At 44.5% G+C, this 22,844-nt stretch overlaps 1 protein-coding gene across 1 annotated transcript in view; it reads left to right on the top strand.

Annotated features, from left to right (window-relative positions):
* The first annotated feature begins 19,884 nt into the window (after positions 1-19,884).
* The window catches only part of Map2k1 (mitogen-activated protein kinase kinase 1), a 66,531-nt gene continuing 63,571 nt past the window's right edge, over positions 19,885-22,844 (top strand). The window contains exon 1 of the mRNA XM_021206050.2: positions 19,885-20,298. Within this exon, the coding sequence (XP_021061709.1) occupies positions 20,219-20,298 (80 nt within the window). The 5' untranslated portion in view covers positions 19,885-20,218. The remainder of the gene's footprint in view (positions 20,299-22,844) is intronic.

Raw genomic sequence — 22,844 nt, 5'->3', positions numbered from 1 at the left:
ATCTGTCTGCCTCTGCCTCCCAAGTGCTGGGATTAAAGGCGTATGCCACCATGCCTGGCTGCAAAGTTGATTTTTAAACTTGAATTATCTGCACCAGGAATATAATAGGAAATTACTTCAATTTTTTAGTTAATGTTTGTTTTCATTTTGAAATAATTATTTTATTTTGTATTTGGATGAGTGTTTTGATTGCATATCTATATGTGCACCACATACCGGTCGGGAAAACACTGTATCCACCAGGTTGACCTTGATTTGGCCCTACCCAGGATTAGAGATTGTACAAACATGCTAGGCAGGAGCTAAATTTTAAGCATTTTAGTATAATCCATTATCTGGATGTTTATGGCCCTGTCAACCTTGCAGCTGCTCCTGCTGAATAAGTCATGTGTGAAGCCAGAGGCAGATGACCCCTGCCTCCTAGGAGATACAACGGTTTCCTTGGGTCCTTGGGTCAGCCATTCCAACTGCAATGAAGCACTGGGGTTATTTTGATAATCTTTTTTGTTGGTTGGTTTTTTTATTTATTATTTTTTTAGATTTATTTATTTTTAATGTACTTTACCTGTATTTATGGCTATGTGAGGGTGCCACCTCTCCTGGAACTGGAGTTACAAACAGGTGTAAACTGCTATGTGGGTGCTGGGAATTGAACCAGGGTCCTAACCTCTGAGCCATCTCTTCCAACCCTTAATAACCATTTTTTAATTATTTTATGTATATGAGTGCTGTATTGGCGTGCACACCTGCGTGCCAGATCCCATTACAAATGGTTGTGAGACACCATCTGTTTGCTGGGAACTGAACTCAGAACCTCTTAACTGCCAAGCCATCTCTTTAGCCCCTTGAGAACCATTTTTTAAAAGTCACTTATCCTTAGTTTAAAGGGAGATGCTCCAGCAGATGTGAGCTTAGCTGCTGTCTGAGGATATGGCCTAAGTCAGGCAGGATGCCAGGTGCCAGGTCCTGTAGCATCTTTGGAGGAGCTCAGAGCAAGAAACTTGTCCTGGATGGCAGATGTCCTGCTGTGGTACTTTGCATTGTTTTTTGTTAGATTTGTTTTTTCTTTTCTTTTTTTCTTTCTTTTTTTTTTTTTTTTCTTTTTGGTTTTTTCGAGACAGGGTTTCTCTGTGTAGTCCTGGCTGTCCTGGAGCTCACTTTGTAGACCAGGCTGACCTGGAATCAGAAATCCGCCTGCCTCTGCCTCCCGAGTGCTGGTGGTTTTGTTTTTTGTTTTTTGTTTTTTGTTTTTTGTTTTTTGTTTTTTTTTTAACTCATGTGTAGCAAGCACAGTGGAAGAAGATACTCAGGGCATACTAGCATCTTTGAGAGAAGTCTTACTTCCTTTGCAATCCAAATCAGAATTCTCAATCTCCTTATTTTCAAATCTGGTCAGAGATTAAACAGAACTCCAATCCCTTTGCCAGAGCATTCACCCAAATGTTTGTCGTGGCTGCCTCGCCCATCTCCTCCCCTATCACGCCTTTTTCTATTCCGTGGGAAATTTCTTCATCATCATCTTCCCGCCAAGTGCTTTGCAAAGACTGCAGACGGGAAATGGAAATGAGGGCAGTGACCATTTGAGCTGTCGGGATCTGGATCTGGAGGCGGTGAGAGGCGCAGCTCAGGCGGAACTGTCTGATTTCCTAGGAACAAGAGACCGAGTTGCTACCAAAGCAGACCTGCCTTCCAGGTTCTCCCGGCATCCCACAGTCCCTACCTGGTGTACTCTGCCCGCAGCCCTGAACTTTCCAGGCCCTAACCCGTCCCTTGCCTTGGTCAGTGAATTTACCAACTCAAGAGCAGCTGCCCAATAAACCTGCCTTTAATATAATCTAATCTGGTTTAAATTGGCTCATTTCACAGGGCAGTGGTGGCGCACGCCTTTAATCCCGGCACTTGGGAGGCAGAGGCAGGAGGATTTCTGAGTCCGAGGCCAACCTGGTCAACAGAGTGAGTTCCAGGACAGCCAGGGCTACACAGAGAAACACTGTCTCAGAAAGAAAGAGAGAGAGAGAGAGAGAGAGAGAGAGAGAGAGAGAGAGAGAGAGAGAGAGAAAAAAGAAAGAAAGAAAGAAAGAAAGAAAGAAAGAAAGAAAGAAAGAAAGAAAGAAAGAAAAGAAAGAAAGAAAGAAAGAAAGAAAGAAAGAAAGAAAGAAAGAAAGAAAAGAAAGAAAGAAAGAAAGAAAGAAAAGAAAAATTGGCTCATTTCACCGGTGGCAGAGAAATAACCTATCTCCAGTAATGAACCGCATGACGCATGACACGCCATCTGGACCTTGTTCATATTTTAAGATATTGGAAACTGTAATTGTTGGTACCCAGGTGTATTTTATAGTTTTATGTTCTGTCTAGGAGCAAGAAATCTGTTTTCTACAATGTGCTAGATTACTATATACTGAAACAGCCCAATAATATATGACTTGTTTATTTTACAATGGTGATAATCATGTAACTAGGTTTATGCCAACCCATATAGAATTTATCTTGTCTTTTCTTTTTTTAAGATTTTTATTTATTATTATACATAAATTCACTGTAGCTGACTTCAGACACACCAGAAGAGGGTGTCAGATCTCATTATGGGTGGTTGTAGGCCACCATGTGGTTGATGGGATTTGAACTCAGGACCTTCTGAAGAGCAGTCAGTGCCCTTACCAGGCCCTCTTTGTTCTTGTCTTAGAGTTTTACTGCATAGAACAGACACTAATGACCTGGCTTTATAAAACTGGCTTTTCTTTTTTTTTTTTTTTTCTTTTTTTTTTGGTTTTTTGAGACAGAGTTTCTCTGTATAGCCCTGGCTGTCCTGGAACTCACTTTGTAGACCAGGCTGGCCTCTGCCTCCCAAGTGCTGGGATTAAAGGCTTCTGCCACCACACCTGGCTCGACCAACAAAACTCTTATAGGGAAAACATTCAATTGGGGTTGGCTTACAGGTTCAGAGGTTCAGTCCATTATCATAGTGCAGGAGAAGCTGAGAGTTCTATATCTTCACCTGAAGGCTGCTAGCAGAATACTGACTTCCAGGCAGCTGGATTGAGGGTCTTAAAGCCCACACCCATAGTGACACATCTACTCCAACAAGGCCACACCTACTCAAACAGGGCCACACCTTCCATTAGGGCTACTCCCTGGGTGGAGTTTATACAAACCGTCACAGCTCTTTTCTAGACTTTGTTTGAATTAGAGACCTTTGGAATTGAAGCCCACAGCAGCATCTGATACTGGACTTACATTTAAAGAAAGAGGGGGGGCTGGTGAGATGGCTCAGCAGGTAAGAGCACCCGACTGCTCTTCCAAAGGTACAGAGTTCAAATCCCAGCACCGACATGGTGGCTCAAACCATCCGTAACAAGATCTTACGCCCTCTTCTGGAGTGTCTGAAGACAGCTACAGTGTACTTACATATAATAAATAAATAAAATCTTAAAAAAAAAAAAAAAAAGAAAAGAAAAGCCAGTTTTTAAAGAGTGGGATACTTGGGGCTAGAGAGATGGCTCAGCAGTTAAGAGCACTTGCATACAAACAGACATACAAACATATGTTAAAAAATAAAAATAAGGGCTGGAGAGATAGCTAAGCACTTAAGAGCACTGACTGCTCTTCCAGAGTTCCTAAGTTCAATTTCCAGCAACCACATGGTGGCTCATAACCATTTATACTGAGATCTGATGCCCTCTTCTGGTGTGTCTGAAGACAGTTACACTGTACTCACAATAAATAAGTAAATAAGTAAATAAATCTTTGAAAATAAATAAATAAAAATAAAAATAAAACTCTGTCCAGAAAGAACCACAGGATGAGCCGACTAATGGTAAAGCAGCGTTTGAGCTGGGACTGTAGCTTGGTCTGTGTAGCACTTGCTTAGCATCAAGAAACAGAAGCCTCAAGTCAGACGGTACCCTTTACTGTGGGATGATGGCAAGGGCTGTGCTCATCTGTCATCTCAGCCCTCTGGAGGCAGAGGCAGGAGGAAGAGACATCTAACTCATTCTTGGTTACAGAAGTTGGAGGACAGCTTATAAAACATGAGTCCCTGTGCCAAATAAAATAAATGGTAAAAGCACTCTTAGCATGACTATGATAAGAACTCTTCTCATGACTGTGCCATAGGATATGTAATATGGTGCAGACAAAACCAAAGGTGGCATTTCCTCATATTAAGTAACTTATGCTTGCTATAATCAATAATTTCTCTTTTATCAGAAGTTTTTTTTTTTTCTTCGAGACAGGAATTCTCTGTGTATCCCTGACTGTCCTGGAACTCACTCTGTAGACCAGGCTGGCCTCAAACTCAGAAATCTACCTGCCTCTACCTCCCAAGTGCTGGGATTAAAGGTGTGCGCCACCACGCCCGGCAAGTTTTTTTTTTAAACATTGTTTATGTATTTGTTTATTTATTATATATAAGTGTTTTGCCTGAACGTATGTATGCCTGTGTGTATGTATGTATGCATGTATGTATGTATGTATGTATGTATGTATATGTATGCATGTATGCATGTGTATGTATGTATGCCTGTGTGTATGTATGTATGCATGTATGTATGTATGTATGTATGTATGCAAGTGCACACCATTTGCATGCCTGGTGCCTGTGGAGGCCAGAAGAGGCTATTGGATCACCTGGATCTAGAGTTACGGACCTTTTTAAGATGACATGTTGTAGGTGCTGAGAATCGAACCTGGGTCCTCTTCAAGAACAGCTAGAAGGACTGGAGATAGGCTTAGGAGCAAAGAACACTTGCTGCTCTTCCAGAAACTATGAGTTTGGATCCTAGAACCCATGTCTGCATTTTATCTATTACCTGTCTGTCTGTCTATTATCTATCTATCTATCTATCTAGGTTTTCGGAGACAGGGTTTCTCTGATAGCCCAGGCTGTCCTGCAACTTGCTTTGTAGACCTTGTCAAGTACCTCACAACTGCCTATAACTTCAGTACCAGGATATCTGAAGCCTGTGGCTTCCAAGAACACCTTTATTCATGTGCACATGCACACACATGCACCTGCACACAATTAAAAATAATAAAAAATTAAAAATATTTTTCCTAAAACAGCAGAGTCTCAAAAACAACAACAACAAAAAAAAGAAGCAGGACAAAGTCGGGCAGTGGTGGCGCACGCCTTTAATCCCAGCACTTGGGAGGCAGAGGTAGGCAGATTTCTGAGTTCGAGGCCAGCCTGGTCTACAAACTGAGTTCCAGGACAGCCAGGGCTATACAGAGAAACCCTGTCTCGAAAAAAACAAAACAAACAAACAAAAACAAAAGCAGGACTTGAGATGCTCCTCAGAACTACACCATCTCTCCAGGTCCCTCAAAGAAATTTCTTCTTTTGAATTTCCCAAATGTGTTTTCTCTAAGAAGAAAATAAAAGATTATAATTTTTAAGGGAACAAATACAAGCTGGCCTCTAAAATAAAACTTGAAGTTGGCTGAAGAGGTGGTTTAGCTGTTGGGAGCACTGGCTGCTCTTGCAAAGGACCCAGATTTGGTTCCCAGTATCACATGGTGGCTTGCAGCCATCTGTTAACTCCAGGGGACCTGACACCCTTTTTGGTCTCCATAGGCACCAGTATGCAAATGGTACACAGGCATACATGTGCTTAGAATAACCATACTCATAAAACAAAATGAAAATGGCTGGATGGTGGTGGCTCGAGAAGGCAACAATGTCTCACTCTTTTGATCCCAGCCCGAGGGAAGCAAAGGTGGGCAGATCTCTATGAGTTCAAGGAGTCTTGGTCTACAAAGCAAGTTCCAAGACAGCCAGGGCTATAAAGAAAAACCCTGTCTTAGAAAACCCAGATAGAGCCGGGCGTGGTGGCTCATGCCTTTAATCCCAGCACTTGGGAGGCAGAAGCAGGCGGATTTCTGAATTCAAGGCCAGCCTGGTCTACAGAGTGAGTTCCAGGACAGCCAAGGCTACACAGAGAAACCCTGTCTCAAAAAAGAAAAAAAGAAAACCCAGATAGGTAGGTAGGTAGGTAGATAGATAGATAGATAGATAGATAGATAGATAGATAGATAGATAGATAGACAGATAGAATGCAGACTTGTAAATTGGTACTGTCATGAAAATCCAATGGTGCTATGCTATCCAACTGATAGCAACTGTGTGGACATGGCTAAGGGCAAGCTCAGGACTTTATCCTGTGAACAGGTTATCCTTGAGCAGTGTACCAAGGACACTTCATGCCACTTTTCTATACTCTGTGCTTATATAAATATGCTAATTATATCATAGTTTTGTGTCTTTGGGGAGCTTTGTTTAGTTGTTAGTTTTGATTGGGGGGGAGGAGATTGCTTGTTTTTTGGGGTGGTCTTTTGAACGCAGGCTCCCTGCCAACACACTATATAAGCTGACTCTGACCTTGAAACCTAATCTTCCTAACGCTCTCTCCTAATAGTTATGTAATTTAAAAAGCACAAATGCTCAGAGGAAATAATATTTTGTTTTACTTTAAAGAACAAAACATAGAGTCTTGCCATATATTCTGGCTGGCCTGGAACTCTCTCTATAGAGCAGGCTGCCCTCAATTGCACAAGAGACCTCTTTGCCTCTAGAGGGCTGGGGTTAAAGGCATGTCACCATGCACAGCTTTTTTGTTTTGCTTGTCACATGAGGGATGTTTCTCCCATTAAATCGTTTGTATTGCCAGAAGTGGTGGGAAATGCCTTAAATCACAGCTCTTGGAAGGCAAAGGCATCTTTTTGAATTTGAGGTCTACATAGCAAGTTCAAAGCCAGCCTGGTCTATAACACCCTGAAAACCCTGTCAGCTCCCCTTCTTGTTGCTCTTGAGGAAAGTCATCATTCCAATTTCTGTCACTTCAGATGGGGTTTGCCAGTTTTCAAACTTTATATAAATAAAAAATAATTGGCAGCGGTGGCTCATGCCTTTAATTCCGGCACTAGGGAGGCAGAGTAGGTGGCACTCTTAAATTCAAGTCCAGAGATTAAAAATTATATATACCTGATGTGTTTCCTATCACCCCACACATCAGGTAGCTCACAAGTCACTTGTAACTCCAGCTCCAGAGGGCCCTGACACCGCTGACCTCTGTGGGCACCTGTACTCACCTACATATAATCAACATGTAGACAATAACACATAAACATAATTTAAAGACTAGTGAAAATAAATATATATATATTTTTAAATTTAGGGGGCCGTGGAGGCGTGGGTGTGGGAGAACCCAGATGTTGTAGGCATGGAAGGTGGAAGGGTGAGCACCTCGGGGGGGCCTTCCTGGACCCAGATTCAGGGTTTTGAGTTGGCCCATCCCGGAAATCTTCCCCATCTGTGAGCTGCTGGAATTTGTCAAGGGGCGGGTCCTGTGGATCCCCAGCAGCAACAGTGGGATGTCGGAGAGAGTCTCAGTTAGAGTCCAGTATTGATGCTGTAACGGAAGCTGGAGGCCTCGAACCAGCCCAGTGACTCACTACAGTGAACACTTGCAAGGAAAGCAGTTTGAGCAAAGGGCATACTGTGTGACAACACACTGAAGCTTCCATTGCCGCTATGATAACCTAATATGTGACTGAGAGGTGGGAAAGATGGAGGAACGAGAGACCAAGCTGAGCTGAGTGGTACCTGCACTAAAGGCTGCAGCTTATAGAGGAGCGGGTTGGTGCCCAGAGGGGTCAGAGAGAAGGTTTTTCCTGTTCATTTGCTTCTGATTTTTTTTTTCTTTTCTAATTTTTATTTCTATATTTTAATTTTCTTTTGGGGTGGAAGTTGCAAGGGAGGAGGGCAGATGTGGAAGGACTTGGAGATAAGTGTTATTGGTGTTCCTAATGTGAAATTCCCAAAGATTCAATTAAAAAATTAGATGTTACAAAAATTTAGAGAGCTGCTGAGTTGATTCAGCAGGTAAATGTGCTTGACACCAGGCTGACAACTTGACTTTAGTCCCTAGCACCTACACAGTACAAGGGCAGACCTGATTCCTGAAAGTCGTCCACTGACCTCCGGAGGTATTCCATGGCACGTGCACACCTAATCATATATATATATATATATATATATATATATATATATATATATATATATATATATACAGCCCTGCACATATATGTACACACATGCACAGACATAGGTTAGTGTCTATGTGTATGTGATGTATGAACACATGTGTGCACAGGTGTGGAACCCTGTGTGTGTTTACAAGGACACCAGAGGAAGACTCTGAATACACTGTTCTATCACCCACACTGTTGGCTCCTCCCTCTAAACGGTGTCCTGCCTTTTACAGGCACGCGCGGGAAATTGCGCAGCCGGAGTGCACCAGACCAGCCGGAACACAGCGTCCTCGAACCGCCCACTGTCACCGCCCACCGTCGCCCAGACCTGCCCACCATCGGACACCTGCCCGCCACTGCCAGGACTGCCCACCATCGCGAGAACGCCGTGGCAACTTCTAAGGACTCAGGGGAATGCTGGAAACCCTTCTTTGTATTTAAGCCAGTCCTGACAATAAAGATAAGGGCTTTGATCAGACACTTTGCCAAGGCCCCATATTTCACCACCTTAACCGCTGAGCCAGAGTCTGTCACTGAGCCTGGAGCTAGGTTGGTAGCTCCCGTGATAGCACTGGGGCAATGGCTGGTTTCTATGTGGGTTCTGGGAATTCTGTGTGCTTGAGCAGCAAGTGCTCTCACCTAGTGAATCATCTCTCCACTGCTGTTTTTTTGTTTGTTTGTTTTTTTGTTTTTTTTTTGGCCACAGTGGGAAGTTTGTGATTAGTTTATATTTTTTTGTAGGAGTTCTGGTCAGTTTTCACAATGTCCCACTGTATGAATGGATGTGAATGAATCTGTTATTTACCTTCTTACCGTTGGTGGACATTTGGGCTGTCTCTCCAAAGCTATTACCAACGGTGTTGATATGAGTGAGCGTGCTTGAACATGGTGGCCTGATCATAAACATTGATTTCTATAGGTCTACAGTGCATCAAAGAGAAGAGCTGTGTGACAGGGGAGATGTGCAATTTTAGTCTTACCCAATGCTGTCAGGCAGACCACCAAATGAGCTGAACAAATGAATTTGCCTAGCCTTGTGTTGGGGTCTCCCAGCTCCTTGTTGCTGCCAAGCCTACCTTGCTGTTAACACTAATCACTCTCCTTCAAAACACCAGCCCCCTACAGGCGCTGAGGCCCCCAGAGAGTTGCTGTGTCTCCACCGCCTACTGAGAGGACCTCCCCGATCTCCCAGAATGCAGCACCCCAGATCTCCCAGAATGCAGAATCCTTGAACCGCCTACACCAACAGACACTCATCCCCGCCTCAATCCTTGGACCCGCCTATGATCCCTTGGACCCTTCTACAATCGGACCGCCTCCGGCAACTTCAAAGACTAAAGATGGGGCTGGGGATTTTTCCATGTTACTTAAACAGAGTTCGGTTATTAAACTTTGAGCCTTGACCAGTAAGAAATTGCCTTGGCTTCAATTTCTTTTTGCAGCGTATTCCCTTTTAAGATATTCCTGCCCTTCAGGATGAACCTAGACCTCAGTGTTTCTGCGGGCGGGAACACTCAGCCTTGGTGGGAGGGAGCCCTAGGGGTTTGCCTTATTAGTGCTTCTATTGCTGTGATGAAGCACCATGGCCAACATGCCATTTGGGGAAAAGCGTTATTTTGCTTACACTTCCACATCACAGTTCATCATTCGGGGAAGTCAAGGCAGGAATCTGGGGGTAGAACCTGAAGCAGAAGCCATGGAGGCATGCTTGCCTGCTCACTTGCTTGCTCCCTATGGCTTGCTCACCCTGTTTTCTTACACTGTCCAGGATCATTCATCCAGAGGTGACTCCACTCACATCAATCACCAATTCTAGCCAGTGTCAAGTTCACATAAGAGCCAGCAAACCAGTGTTCCCCATCTTTAACAATAGTTTGTTGTAATTGTGTGTTGTTTTGTTTTTCTATGATGCCAGGACTCAAACCAGAGCTTCACACATGAGCTCTGTACCACTGAGTCAGATCTCAGGCCAGACATTAACTTGGATAGATGAATCTTTTGTGGGGGATTATAAATAATGGAAGGGGGAGAGAAGGAAATAAATAAATACAATAACCCTTTCACCTAAGATCATTGGCTTACATTTCTAAAATTTATTAGTTTTTTTAAAAGATTTATTTATTTATTTTATGTATGTGAGTACGCTATTGTTTTCTTAAGACACACCAGCAGCAAGCATCAGATCCCATTACAGATAGTTGTGAGTCACCATGTGGTTGCTGAGAATTTAACTCAGGACCTCTGGAAGAGCAGTCAGTGCTATAAACCGCTGAGCCATCTCTCCAGCTCAATTTATTAGTTGTTACTGGTTGAAATTCCTGGACAAGGAAGCCTTCTTGCCTGCTATTTCATCATATGGCTATGCTGCAGATGATGCAGTCACTTCTCTTCTGCTCATATCTAGGTGGTTTCAGATTTTAGGTATTTAAGATATTTGTAGACCATTCTTCCACATGGTTTCATAATTCCCCCGCAAAGAGATTACTGTGTCAAACTGTGCAAATATTTTTGAAACCAAATTGTTTCCCAGAGAGCCTCTATAAATGATTCTTCTTCCAGCAGATGTTTACATGAAGAAACCCACTCACACCACTATTTATGTAGCTCCTGCGTGTTAGACACTATTTCTTCGTGGTTTCATTTAGGACACTCAATCTTCTGTAGTAGCATAAAGCTGATGTTATAGGTGAACTATCTAGGTCCAGGGACTGTAAGTGCTGTGGAAAGGCAGACATGGAAGTGCTACCAGGTACCACTCTCCGACACTTGTATTCTTTGTAAATTTTACCATACAGATTTACATAAGGCTATTTTTATGCAAATACATGTTTAATGTACTTCGAACATATTACTGGTTTTGACATTGAACCTCAGGAATAGATGTCTGAATTAAAGTTATTCCTTGGGTCATGATACATGTTCATAGTGGTTGTCCTTGTATTTCTTTAATCCTATTGGAGATTTTTTTCCTTTCCTTTTTTTTTTTTTTTTAAATAGTCTTCCTATGACACCCCAGCTAGCCTGGAACTTACTTTGTCTCCTAAGTGCTGAGATTAAAGGTAGGCAACTGAATGTCCAGCTACATCTGAGTTTGTTTTTTTTTTTTGTTTTTCGAGACAGGGTTTCTCTGTATAGCCCTGGCTGTCCTGGAACTCACTTTGTAGACCAGGCTGGCCTCGAACTCGAACTCATAAATATGCTTGCCTCTGCCTCCTGAGTGCTGGGATTAAGGGCGTGCAACACCACATCCGGCTTACATCTGAGATTTAATAACACTGTGTACACAGGGGATGAAGCATATAAGACTTTCTCATCTTACCACTACAATAACTACTTATATTCACACTAGCACTTAATGTTACAATACTTATGAAACTCCTCCAAGTGAGCTGGAGAGCTGGCCTGTGGCGGTGGTGGGGCACGCCTTTAATTCCAGCACTTGGGAGGCAGAGAGAGGTGAATTTATGAGTTTGAAGCCAGCCTGGTCTACAAAGTGAGTTCCAGGACAGCCAGGGCTAAACCAAAAAAAAAAAAAAAAAAAAAGGCATTGGCTGCCCTACCAGGGCACCCAGTTCTTAGCATTGACAAACTTACAACACATGGCTCACAAACACCTGTAACTCCATTTTCAGGAAACCCCACACATCTTCCTGAATCTGGTACACAGGCATACATGTTGGTAAAGCACCCATATATGTAAATTAAAATTTAAAAAAAATTCTAATTTCTAATTCTCAGCTATATGGACACCATTTGTATTATGCACTCAAAAAAAGTATAGTGGGGGTGGGGGTGCTGGAGAGATGGCTCAGCGGTTAAGAGCACTGATTGCTCTTCCGGAGGTCCTGTGTTCAAATCCCAGCAACCACATGGTGGCTCACAACCATCTGTAATGAGATCCGATGCTCTCTTCTGGTGTATCTGAAGACAGCTACAGTGTACTTACATATAATAATAAATAAATCTTTTTTTTTTTTTTTTTTTTTAAAGCATATGGACCCGGGACTGGAGAGATGGCTCAATGGTTAAGAAGTCTGCCCTTGCTGGGCGGTGGTGTCACAGGCCTTTAATCCCAGCACTTGGGAGGCAGAGGCAGGCAGATTTCTGAGTTCGAGGCCAGCCTGGTCTACAGAGTGAGTTCCAGGACAGCCAGGGCTATACAGAGAAACCCTGTGTCAAAAAACAAAAACAAAAACAAAAACAACAACAAAACCACCACCACCACCAACAGAAGTCTGCCCTTGCAGAGAACCTTTGTTTGATAGACATACATAAAGACAAAAATTCTCATATACATAAAAATAAAAATAGTTTTAAGAAAGGTATATGGAACCAGGCAGTGGTGGTTCATACCTTTAAAGCCAGCATTCAGGATCTCTATGAGTTTGAGGCCAGCCTGGTCTACAGAGTGAGTTCCAGGACACCAAGGGCTATGGAAAGGAACCCTCTCTCAAAAGAAACAGAGCAGACAAAAAAAAAAAAAAGATTAACTCTGGCTCCTCTCCTTGATAAAACTTTATCAACACTATTTTCATAGTCTACTAGTCTACTTCTACAGGCTCTTGCACATGAACGAACACACACACATGCCACAGACTGGCCTCACTTTGGGTCCCCGATCTGCGTGGAACTGGGTCTCTTGGTTGCAGGTGAGCGATGATTTGGTGAATGAGTGACAGACAGTCCACACGAGAGAGGGTGTAAAACTGAATGTATTGATTAAAATGAGCATCACAGGCTGGTGAGATGGCTCAGTGGGTAAGAGCACCCGACTGCTCTTCCAAAGGTCTGGAGTTCAAATTCCAGTAACCACATGGTGGCTCATAACCATCTGTAACAAGATCTGATGCTCTCTTCTGGAATGTCTGAAGACAGCTACAGTGTACTTACATATAATAAATAAATAAAATCTTAAAAAAAAAAAAAGAAAAAAAATGAGCATCACATTTTATTTTTCTTGGTTTTTCAAGACAGGGTTTCTCTATATAGTCCTGGCTGTCCTGGAACTCACTTTGTAGACCAGGCTGGCCTCGAACTCAGAAATCTGCCTGCCTCTGCCTCCGGAGTGCTGGAATTAAAGGCGTGTGTGCCACCACACCCTGCTGCATCACATTTTTAATACAGAACAAACAAGAAAAGAGGGGCAGGATACATCCACAGTTACAATGACACAAGACAAAGGATTGAATACATGAAAAGACCAGGGGGTGGGACCAGGCAGCTTGAGGAGGAAGTCAGGTGTTAATTGTTATCTGATTATACTGTTCCTCTGGGCCTAGCAGAAAAACCTGTTTTGGGGGGTTCTGCTCTGGCAGATCTCATGAATAATGCAATATCACATCCCCCCCTATTTCCTAGGCCTTGGTAAATACTTGCATATGAACGTAACTTCCACAGGTATAATACTCAGCTTTGCCCTGGGCTTGGCTCTGTTCTTTGTGATGCTTAATCGGTTTCACCTGTCTTTACTAGAAGTGAATTGAAATGTTAATGAATAGGTAACCTTCTTGCTGAATTCTGAGCTCCTGGCTTTAACGAATTTTCAGGACTTTGGAACACTGGCTTTAAGGAATTTTTAGGATTTGGAACACTAGTGGAAACTTCACCTATGGTAAAAATTCAATCTTTAAAGGCATTAATAATATTGAAAGAGATATACACCATACTAGCATGCAGATAGGGTTCGTGTATTGGAAATGCCACCACTGAAGTAGAGGCAGAGGCAGGCACATTTCTGAGTTCGAGGCCAGTCTGGTCTACAGAGTGAGTTCCAGGACAGCCAGGGCTATACAGAGAAACCCTTTTATGAATTAGTATTATTGATTTGAGCAGATGAACCAAACAGCAGACCACACCAGGTTGATTCCACGTGAGAGGTTTATTTAGCAGGAATGGGGAGCGGCGAAGCAGGTACAAGAGTAGAGAAGAGAAAGAGAGAGAGGAGGGGGGGATTCCTTAATTTATAAGGAAAGTGATGTCACACCACTGAGGGTGGGGACTGAGCCAGGTGTGTTGTGGGATTGAGGATCGTTGTCCTGGCAACGCAGGTCCAGAGTCACATGGTTTGGCCAGGTGCTAACAAACCCGGTCTCGAAAAACAACAACAACAAAAAAGCATGAGGACCTGAGTTTGATACCCAGAAAACACATTTTAAAATGCCAGGCATGTCAGACAACGGTGGCACATGCCTTTAATCCCAGTACTCCAGAGGCAGAGGCAGGCAGAGCTCGGTGAAAGAAAATGAAAAAAAGCCATGCTCAACACAGTTTGGTGGCCAAGCAATTGAGAGTAGATAAGCCATGGACCTAGAGGAAAACCAAGTACTATTGTTCTGCTGAAGGAACTTAGCAGTAATGAATCCTAACAACATTCAGCTGTACCCATATGAGTGAGGGTCCCTATGGGTCACTCAGCATCTTCGCATAGAGGTTTCCTCCTGCAGTAGATGGGAACTAATACAGAGACCCACCACTAGACCATGCAGAGAGTGGGAGACATTGGAACACTCAGGAGGGATGTCTTCATCACATCCGTCCCCTCAAGGCTCACGGAACTTCAGGAGAGAACGTGGGAAGAGGGTAAGAGCTAGAGGGATGGAGGACTCCAGGGAAATGGCGTCTTCTGGACACAACAGGACAGACACACACACAAAATCAGAGGCAGCATGGCCAGGCCTCCTCACAGGTGCAAGCCGGATGGGCTCCCAGTACTGAGAGGGAGAGGTGGACGAGAGCTCCCCCTCTAACCAAGAAGCTAGCTCCAAATGACATCTGACTGCAAAGAAAAAATTACTTGCTCCAGTGGGGTCTCACTGGGCATACAAACCACACCCCATGCCCAGCTGTAGACGGCCAACACAGAACAAATTCAACTGTATTTTTGTTTTTTGTTGTTGTTGTTGTTTTTGCTTTGTTTTGTTGTTTTTGTTTAGTTTTTTTAAATATTTATTTATTTATTATATGTAAGTACACTGTAGCTATCTTCAGACACTCCAGAAGAGGGAGTCAGATCTTGTTACGGATGGTTGTGAGCCACCATGTGGTTGCTGGGATTTGAACTCTGGACCTTCGGAAGAGCAGTCGGGTGCTCTTACCCACTGAGCCATCTCACCAGCCCTGGAATCTAATTTCTTTTATTTATTTATTTATTTATTTATTATATGTAAGTACACTGTAGCTATCTTCAGACACTCCAGAAGAGGGAGTCAGATCTTGTTACGGATGGTTGTGAGCCACCATGTGGTTGCTGGGATTTGAACTCCAGACCTTTGGAAGAGCACTCGAGTGCTCCTACCCACTGAGCCATCTCACCAGCCCTTGTTTAGTTTTTTTAACTTTATTGTTCTCTTATGATAACTGAATGTGTGTTTTTATGTGTATGTCTGCACCTGTATGTGTTTCTCTTGCTTTTTTTCTTCTTTATTTGGTTTTCTTTCTTTCTTTTTTTTTGCCTGTTTATTTTCGAAAGAGAGAGAGAGAGAAATCATGGAATTAGAAGGGAGGGGGATGGGGATCTAGGAGGACATGAGAGGGGAAACTGTGATCAGAATATATTCTATGAAAAAATTAAAAAAAAACCAACAATCATGGTGGCATGCATTGTAATCTCAACACAGGGAAAATGGAAACAGGAATATATCTGGAAACAGGAATAGATCTGTTTGCTTCTTCCTCTCTGAAGCTGAGATTAAAGACATAGGTCATTAAACTGAGCAGTACACTCTTATCACTTGTGATTTTACTCTGATACTAAAAATGGCATATGTCAAAAAAAAATGGCATATGTCTCATATGAAGAACATAATGGCGTACATGTGCAACTATTTATATTAAGGCGTGGATGTTGAGAATAGGTAGAGGGAGGAAACAGGGAGATGTTGGTTAAAGGATACAAAGAAACACATAGGAGGGATGAATAAGTCTGGACTTTGTTTCTTTGATATAGAATCTGATATATTCTTTGTTGCCTTTGAGTTTGTGGGTTCCTCCCTCTTTTTTTTTTTTTTTTTTTAAGATTTTATTTATTTAATGTATGTGAGTACACTGTAGCTGTCTTCAGACACACCAGAAGAGGGCATTAGAGCCCATTGCAGATGGTTGTGAGCCACCATGTGGTTGCTGGGAATTGAACTCAGTATGTCAGGAAGAAGTTTCCATGCTCTTAATCATTGAGCCATTTCTCCATCCCAGGTTCCTCCCTCTTTAATATTGGGGTTGCAGATGTCTGCTACCATATGCAGCTAAGTCTAGATCTCTAATATCTAATATGGGGACTAAATTGAGAAAATTGGATGTGGAGTTTTTGCTGAGTAAGTAGATTTTAGCTGCTATTGATGTGGAGCTCCAACTTTAACTCTTCCCCAAAACCTGTTCCCCAGATCATTAGGAATGTGGCTAGTAAAGAGCCTTTGTTCTCTTAGGGCAGCTGAGGGTCTTCTGTTCCTCCACCTGACAGCTAGCTAGGCAATTATCTCAGTTGCCCCAGCCAGGCACCCATCTTCCCATGTTTGAGACTGAAAGGAAGATAAGGGAAAGGAGTGCAGGGAAAGGAGTGCCGGAACCAGCCGGGGCTGTCAGGATTAGCTCATAAACCATCTGGCAAGAAGGCATNTCCCCCAGCTCNCTCAGGGTCACACACTAACCAGATGTCCCCCAGACCCTGATAAGCCTCTGGCCTCTGGAATTCTGCCGCTCCGGCTGGCGTGTACTATCTTGCTGCATTGTAATCTCACTACTATGTTCAAATGGGCCAATCACTTGTGGCCGCACCAACTCTCCCCGTCCCCCCCGACCCTAACCCCATAAAAANCCCTTACTTCTGAGGGTCTGGGTCGACTTCTCTGTCTCCTGCGTGAGATACGAGTCCACCCAGAGCTCTGCCATTAAAGTACCTCGTGTGTTTACATCAAGACGGTTTCTCTGTCGTGTTTCCCTGGGACACCCACTCCTGTGACCTGAGGACCCGAGGGAGCTCCTCAGGAGGGGGTCCTACATTGTCACTCTCTGTGAAAAGATAAATACATCAATTTTCTCAACTATGGTAACCATTTTGCTATTTATATTTACCTCATAATATGTCTTAACTTTCAAATACAAGGTTTATTTAAAAAAGAAAGAAAAGCTAAATTTACTGATAGGCTCACATTCCATTAGAGCAGACACTTTTACATCTTATATTTGTGTTTTCATTCTCTCACAGCGAGTCAACAGTATACCTGGTTGGCATGGTTCATATTATTGATTTAATAAGACCTAGGGTTGTCTAGGGGACAAGCCTCTGGGTGTGACTATGAGGGAGTCTCTAGCTAGGGTCAATTCAAGTGGGAACACCCACACTAAATAGGGGTGACACTTTTTCATGGGCTGGGGTACATAACTAATTGAAAAGAAGAACAAGGGCTGAAAACCATTTTCATCTCTCTGTGCTTCCTGACTGTGGATGCTGGGACAAGTGGCCTCAAGCTCCTGCTGCCATGTTTCCCTGCCATGATGGATATGAGCCGATATAGCCCTTTCCTTCTTTAAGTGCCTCTTGTTGGGATTTTGTTCTGGCTAAGAGGAGAGTAACTAATGCAGTTATATTTAACATTCTAGTTATGTGATCAACCATGTTGTAGATAAACAACCTCTTATCTAAAATGCTAGGCCTCCGCACCTGGATGTCTTGCTATCTGGAGGTGGAGTTATTTGGCAGTTAGAAATCCCCCTCCGGGCTTCCTCCCTGCCTGGAAGTTAAGTCTCTTGTCTCAGCTTTCCACAGCCTCCGTACTTGCAAGGTTCCTAACACCTGGCTCTGGAACAGCTGGTGCAGATGCTTACCTGTTCCTTATACCTAGTGTCCTTAAGTTTGAGTGGCTTAAAAAGAGGAAGCTGGAATGTGTATTTTCAGAGATTTATTTATTTTTGTTTTATATGTATTCGTGATTTGCCTGCATGTACATGTGCATCATGTGTGTGCCTGGTGCCCTTGGGGGTCAGCAGAGAATGTAGGCTCTCCTGGAACTGGAGTGGTGGATAGTTGGGAACCACCATGCAGGTGCTGGGTATGAGCCTGGGCTCTCAGCTAGAGCAACATGTCCTCTTAATCACTGAGCCATGTCTCCAGCCCCTGAAACTGCATTTTTTCCCTGAATAATCTATCTTTTTTTTTTTTTTTTTTAAAGATTTATTTATTTATTATATGTAAGTACACTGTAGCTGTCTTCAGACACTCCAGAAGAGGGCGTCAGATCTTGTTACGGATGGTTATGAGCCACCATGTGGTTGCTGGGATTTGAACTCCGGACCTTTGGAAGAGCAGTCAGGTGCTCTTACCCACTGAGCCATCTCACCAGCCCCCTATCTTTTTTTTTTTTTTATTTTCCATGTTTATTCTGAGGTTATAAACACGAGGTCTATGCTGCCCAGATTTGTTGTGAAGATATAGGAACTATTGAACTATTTGATCAATTCACATCTTATGCTCCAACAACCCTCACAGAAAGCCAGGATAAAACAATATTTGTTTATTTTGATGCTGACAAATTAAATGGAAAGTTGGTAGACTAACCCTAGAGTCCTTTGTGTGTGCGTGTGAGGGTAAGATAGATAGTGTTTCGTGTGGCCCAGGTGAGGTCTGCAACTTGCTAGGGAGCTGAGAATGGCCTTCTGATTCTCCTGCCTCCATTTGGTCATTGCATGCCTCACAATACCTATTTATGTGGTGGTGATTAAAAAAAAAAGATTTATCTGACTTATTATCATCATCATTTTAATTTTTCAAGACAGGGTTTCTCCGTGTAGTCCTGGCTGTTCTGGAACTCACTCTATAGACCAGGCTGGCCTCGAACTTGGGATTTCATCTGTCTCTGCCTCCCCCGAGTGCTGGGATTAACAGTGTGTGCCTGACTTTATTTTTACTGATGTTTGGGTATGTACACAAGAGTACATGTACCCTCAGAGGCAGAAGCATGGCCTCCACTACCGCTGGAACTTACAGGTGGTTGTGAGCTGCCCAAACACGAATGCAGGGTGCCCAACTCGGGTCCCGCTAAAGCAAGAAACACTCTCAGCTTCTGCGCTAGCTGTCCAGGCTACTCCAGACTTGACTTTGTCAAAAGGCTTAGAAGATGAAAAAGAGGATATGAGATTGGATACATTTAGTTTGGTTGACCACATTAATTAGACTTCAATCTGCTCTCAAAATAGGCTTCACCAATTTACCACCTCTGCAGCACGGAGTTCTCAGCTCTTTACCTCCATTTTAGTAGAATTAAAATGGAAAAATCATGCCAGTTTGGTTTAAGGAGTCTCTTGACAAGTGTTCTTTTATTTTGAGAGTGGGTCTCACAACGTATCCCTGGCTGTGTAGACCAAGCTGACTTCGAATGCGTACACATCAGCCTGCCTCTGCCTCTCTCTGCCTCTCTGCCTCTGCCTCTTGTATTGGAATTAAAAGTGTGCACTCCTGGCTTTTGATCAATTTAGTTTTCTCTTACTCAATACCGCCTGGCCTCCGGACACGAAAGGAGTCCTTTTCTTATTTCTTTTGTACTTTTGTCTGGGTCACAATGACCCTGCCCAAGGGAGAAGAATGGAGATAGATAGGCCAAGCAGCCTCACGGAAAGGCACGATGACCTGCGTGCAAGAACCTCCTACAGCAGCCACCTGGACACCGCTGGTCAGCAGAGGGCGCCCGGAAAGCCTCCCTTTAACTCCGCCCCAAGGCCAGTGCGCCGCGCCTCCCGTGACGTATTTCCGCGTCATCTGCCGCTGAGGCTAGTCCCCATTGGCTGTCGGCGAAACGACGGGGGCGGATTCAGGCGGGCGTGAGGGAAGCGCTGCAGCTCCCCGTGGGGGCGGGGCCTGCCCGTTTCCCCGCCCCTCCCTCGCCCTCCAGTCCCTCACTGGGACGTCTGTGCGCGGCGTCTCGAAGCGCCGGAGCCGCGGTGGCCGCGCTTTCCCCGGGTTGGGGCTGTAGCTGAGCTGTGGGGAGTGCGCAGGGGGTCCCCCGAGCCCCAGGAACGCGTGTGCTGAGGCGAGAGTCCCCGGCCGGCGAGCGCGCGCAGCTGGTTCTCCGCGTGGGCTAGGCGGAGGGTCCCAGGAGCGCGGCGCTGATCGAGCCGCCCCGACTCTGGGCAGAGCCGAGGGAGGAAGCGAGAAGCGGCCGCGCGCTCCCTGCTGAGTTGCAGGCTGTTTCCCGGCTGCAAGATGCCCAAGAAGAAGCCGACGCCCATCCAGCTGAACCCGGCCCCCGATGGCTCGGCGGTTAACGGGACCAGCTCGGCCGAGTGAGTACCGGGAGTGGCCGGGAGGCCGCCACCGCCAGGCGAGGCTTCGTCACGTACGGCCCGGCTGGCGGGGGGCGAGGAACTCTGGCCGCTGGGCTATCGGTGACTAAGCACTGATTGTGTGCCTGACTCACATCGACTGTGCACCCTGCAAGTTCCGATCCCCCCTTTTCCCAACAGTGTCAGTCGCCCCTGGCCACCGACATCAATCTTCGCCCAAGAAAACGAAACCTAGTGCGTTCCCCCTAGCTAGTGCCTAAAGGGCATACTCTGGGATTCTGGCCTGTAACAAGACGCAGAGCAAATTCAGGTCGCTTCTCATTAGCCTTGGAGACCTTCTCGGGGTCTGAGTGTGGATTTGGGATGGGTGAGCCCCATTTACTTTCGGTGCCTGACACCTGTGGGGCCTTGTGGCCGGTTGATCGCCTGGCCAGCGGGGGCGTGTGTTCACAGATTTCCCCATGGCTTTTCCCTGGCTCACTTTGGGGACTCCCTCACCCGTGGCCTTTTTCTTAAGAAGTACCTTGCTGGGGGACGAGTCTCTCCTCATCTGTCCGTTCATGCAACAGTTCATCCCCTCACCGGTTATTCTCCCAGCTTTGCTTAGTTGACCGCGAGCCAGAAATTGACTTGAGACATAAGAACGGTGACCAGGGAAATAAAACCAAAGGTTGCTCGGTTTCTGTAGTGGCCGGTGTTGCTTACAGACAGACAAGAGTTTATTTCATAAGGTGGGTTTCTGAGCCCACCTGTTGGGTTCCTTCGTCATCTTTCCCTGACGTCAGGAGACTTGAGAAGTATCAGATAAAATGAAAGTAGCTTCAGGCATTCAGTCCTTTGGAGATTATTGTAACCTCCCTCCCTCCCTTCCCTAGATTTTAATAACTCAGGACCTGTTGGTATGGTGACTGTCATTGATACCTGCAGTGATGGCAGGGCTGGTAGTGGTGGACTTGTGTGAGCATAGCCAGATTATTAAGACTTGCTTCAAACACATCTCTTCTTTAGGTCCTTGAAGTTGCCCTTGACGTTGGATTTGTAACATATGTCTTTGGGCAGCATTGCTAGCATTTGTTCAGTTTGTATGTACAGCAGTTTGCCCCCTGTAAAACAGACAGCAAGTTCCCCTCCCCTCTTTTAAGGTAAGGTATTCTTCAGCAACTCTTTTCAGGACAGATATTTTTGTGAGACGATGGAGTGGGATGGGCAGTGTCTATGTGTGTAACCCAGGCTGGCATAGACTTAGCACAAGTTTTTTTTTTTTTTTTTTTTTAAATCATATTATTTATTATTTTATTTGTTTACATTCCAGTTGTTGCCCCCTTCAGTCCCCTCTCCCACAGTTCCCCATCACATTCCTCCTCCTCCTTACCTCTGAGAGTACCGCCCCCCCACAAGACCTCCCCCTTCCCTGGAGCCTCAAGTCTCTCCTCCTGAGACCAGACCAGGCAGTTCTCTGTTACACATGTGCCAGGGACCTCAGGCCAGCCGGTGTATGTTCCTGGTTGGTGGCTCGATCTCTGGGTGCTCTCTTGGGTCTGGGTTAATTGAGACTGCTGGTCTTCCTATGGGGTTGCTCTCCCCTTCAGCTTCTTTAATTCTTTGCCTAATTCAACCATAAGGGTCCCCGACTTCAGTCCAGTGGTTGGGTATAAATCATACTACTTTTAATGATACATGTGTATGTTTGTCTGCATGGGCGTGTGCACATGAGTGAGGTGCCCCTGGAGGCCAGAGCTGTCGGATTCCTTGGAGATAGTTGTGAGCCATGAGTGCTCTAGTCCCCTGTCACCTGCAAAAACAGTAAGGACTCTTAACTTTTCAAACTGCTGGGGCCATCTTTCCAACCCTTAGGATAAGTTTTGTTCACTGTAGATTCTTGTCAAAGGTTAGGGCTCTATCTACCTTCAAATCTTTGGTTTTAAAAGTGGAAATACCTGTTGTCATTCTCTTGTTCTTTTTGACATTGTAACTGTACTCCTTCAAAGGAAAGGTAGCTCTCATGAAAAGAACTGACCAGGGTGCCAGAGGGATGGCTCTGCAAAAGCGCTTGCTGTGCAAACCCTGCGGTGGTCGTAGAGCATCAGCTCCTGAAAGTTATCCTCTGACCTCCACACAAATATTGTGGAATCTGCATGCCCACACTCACACATAAAAAGACAGTAAGTAAGATTTTAAAATTTTTGTTTGTTTGAGGTAGGGTCTCACTGAGTAGCCATGATTGTCCTGGGATTCACTTTATAGACCAGGCTAACTAACCTCTAACTTGCCTCTGCCTCCCAAGTGCTGGGATTAAAGGCAAATGCTACCACGGTTTTAGTTTTTTTTGTTTTTGTTTTGTTTTGTTTTTTAAGAAACAGAATCAGGAATATAAGAGGAAACTACCTCTGAGTTGATGGTGGAAAATTTTGGATTGGATTGTGAGGTTCTTAACAGTGGTTTGGCCGGACAGTGGTGGCGCACGCCTTTAATCCCAGCACTTGGGAGGCAGAGGCAGGTGAATTTCTGAGTTCGAGGCCAGCCTGGTCTACAAAGTGAGTTCCAGG

Source organism: Mus pahari, chromosome 10, assembly GCF_900095145.1.
Source record: "Mus pahari chromosome 10, PAHARI_EIJ_v1.1, whole genome shotgun sequence".
Lineage (NCBI taxonomy): Eukaryota > Metazoa > Chordata > Mammalia > Rodentia > Muridae > Mus > Mus pahari.
This window is presented reverse-complemented; position numbering and strand designations above follow the sequence as displayed.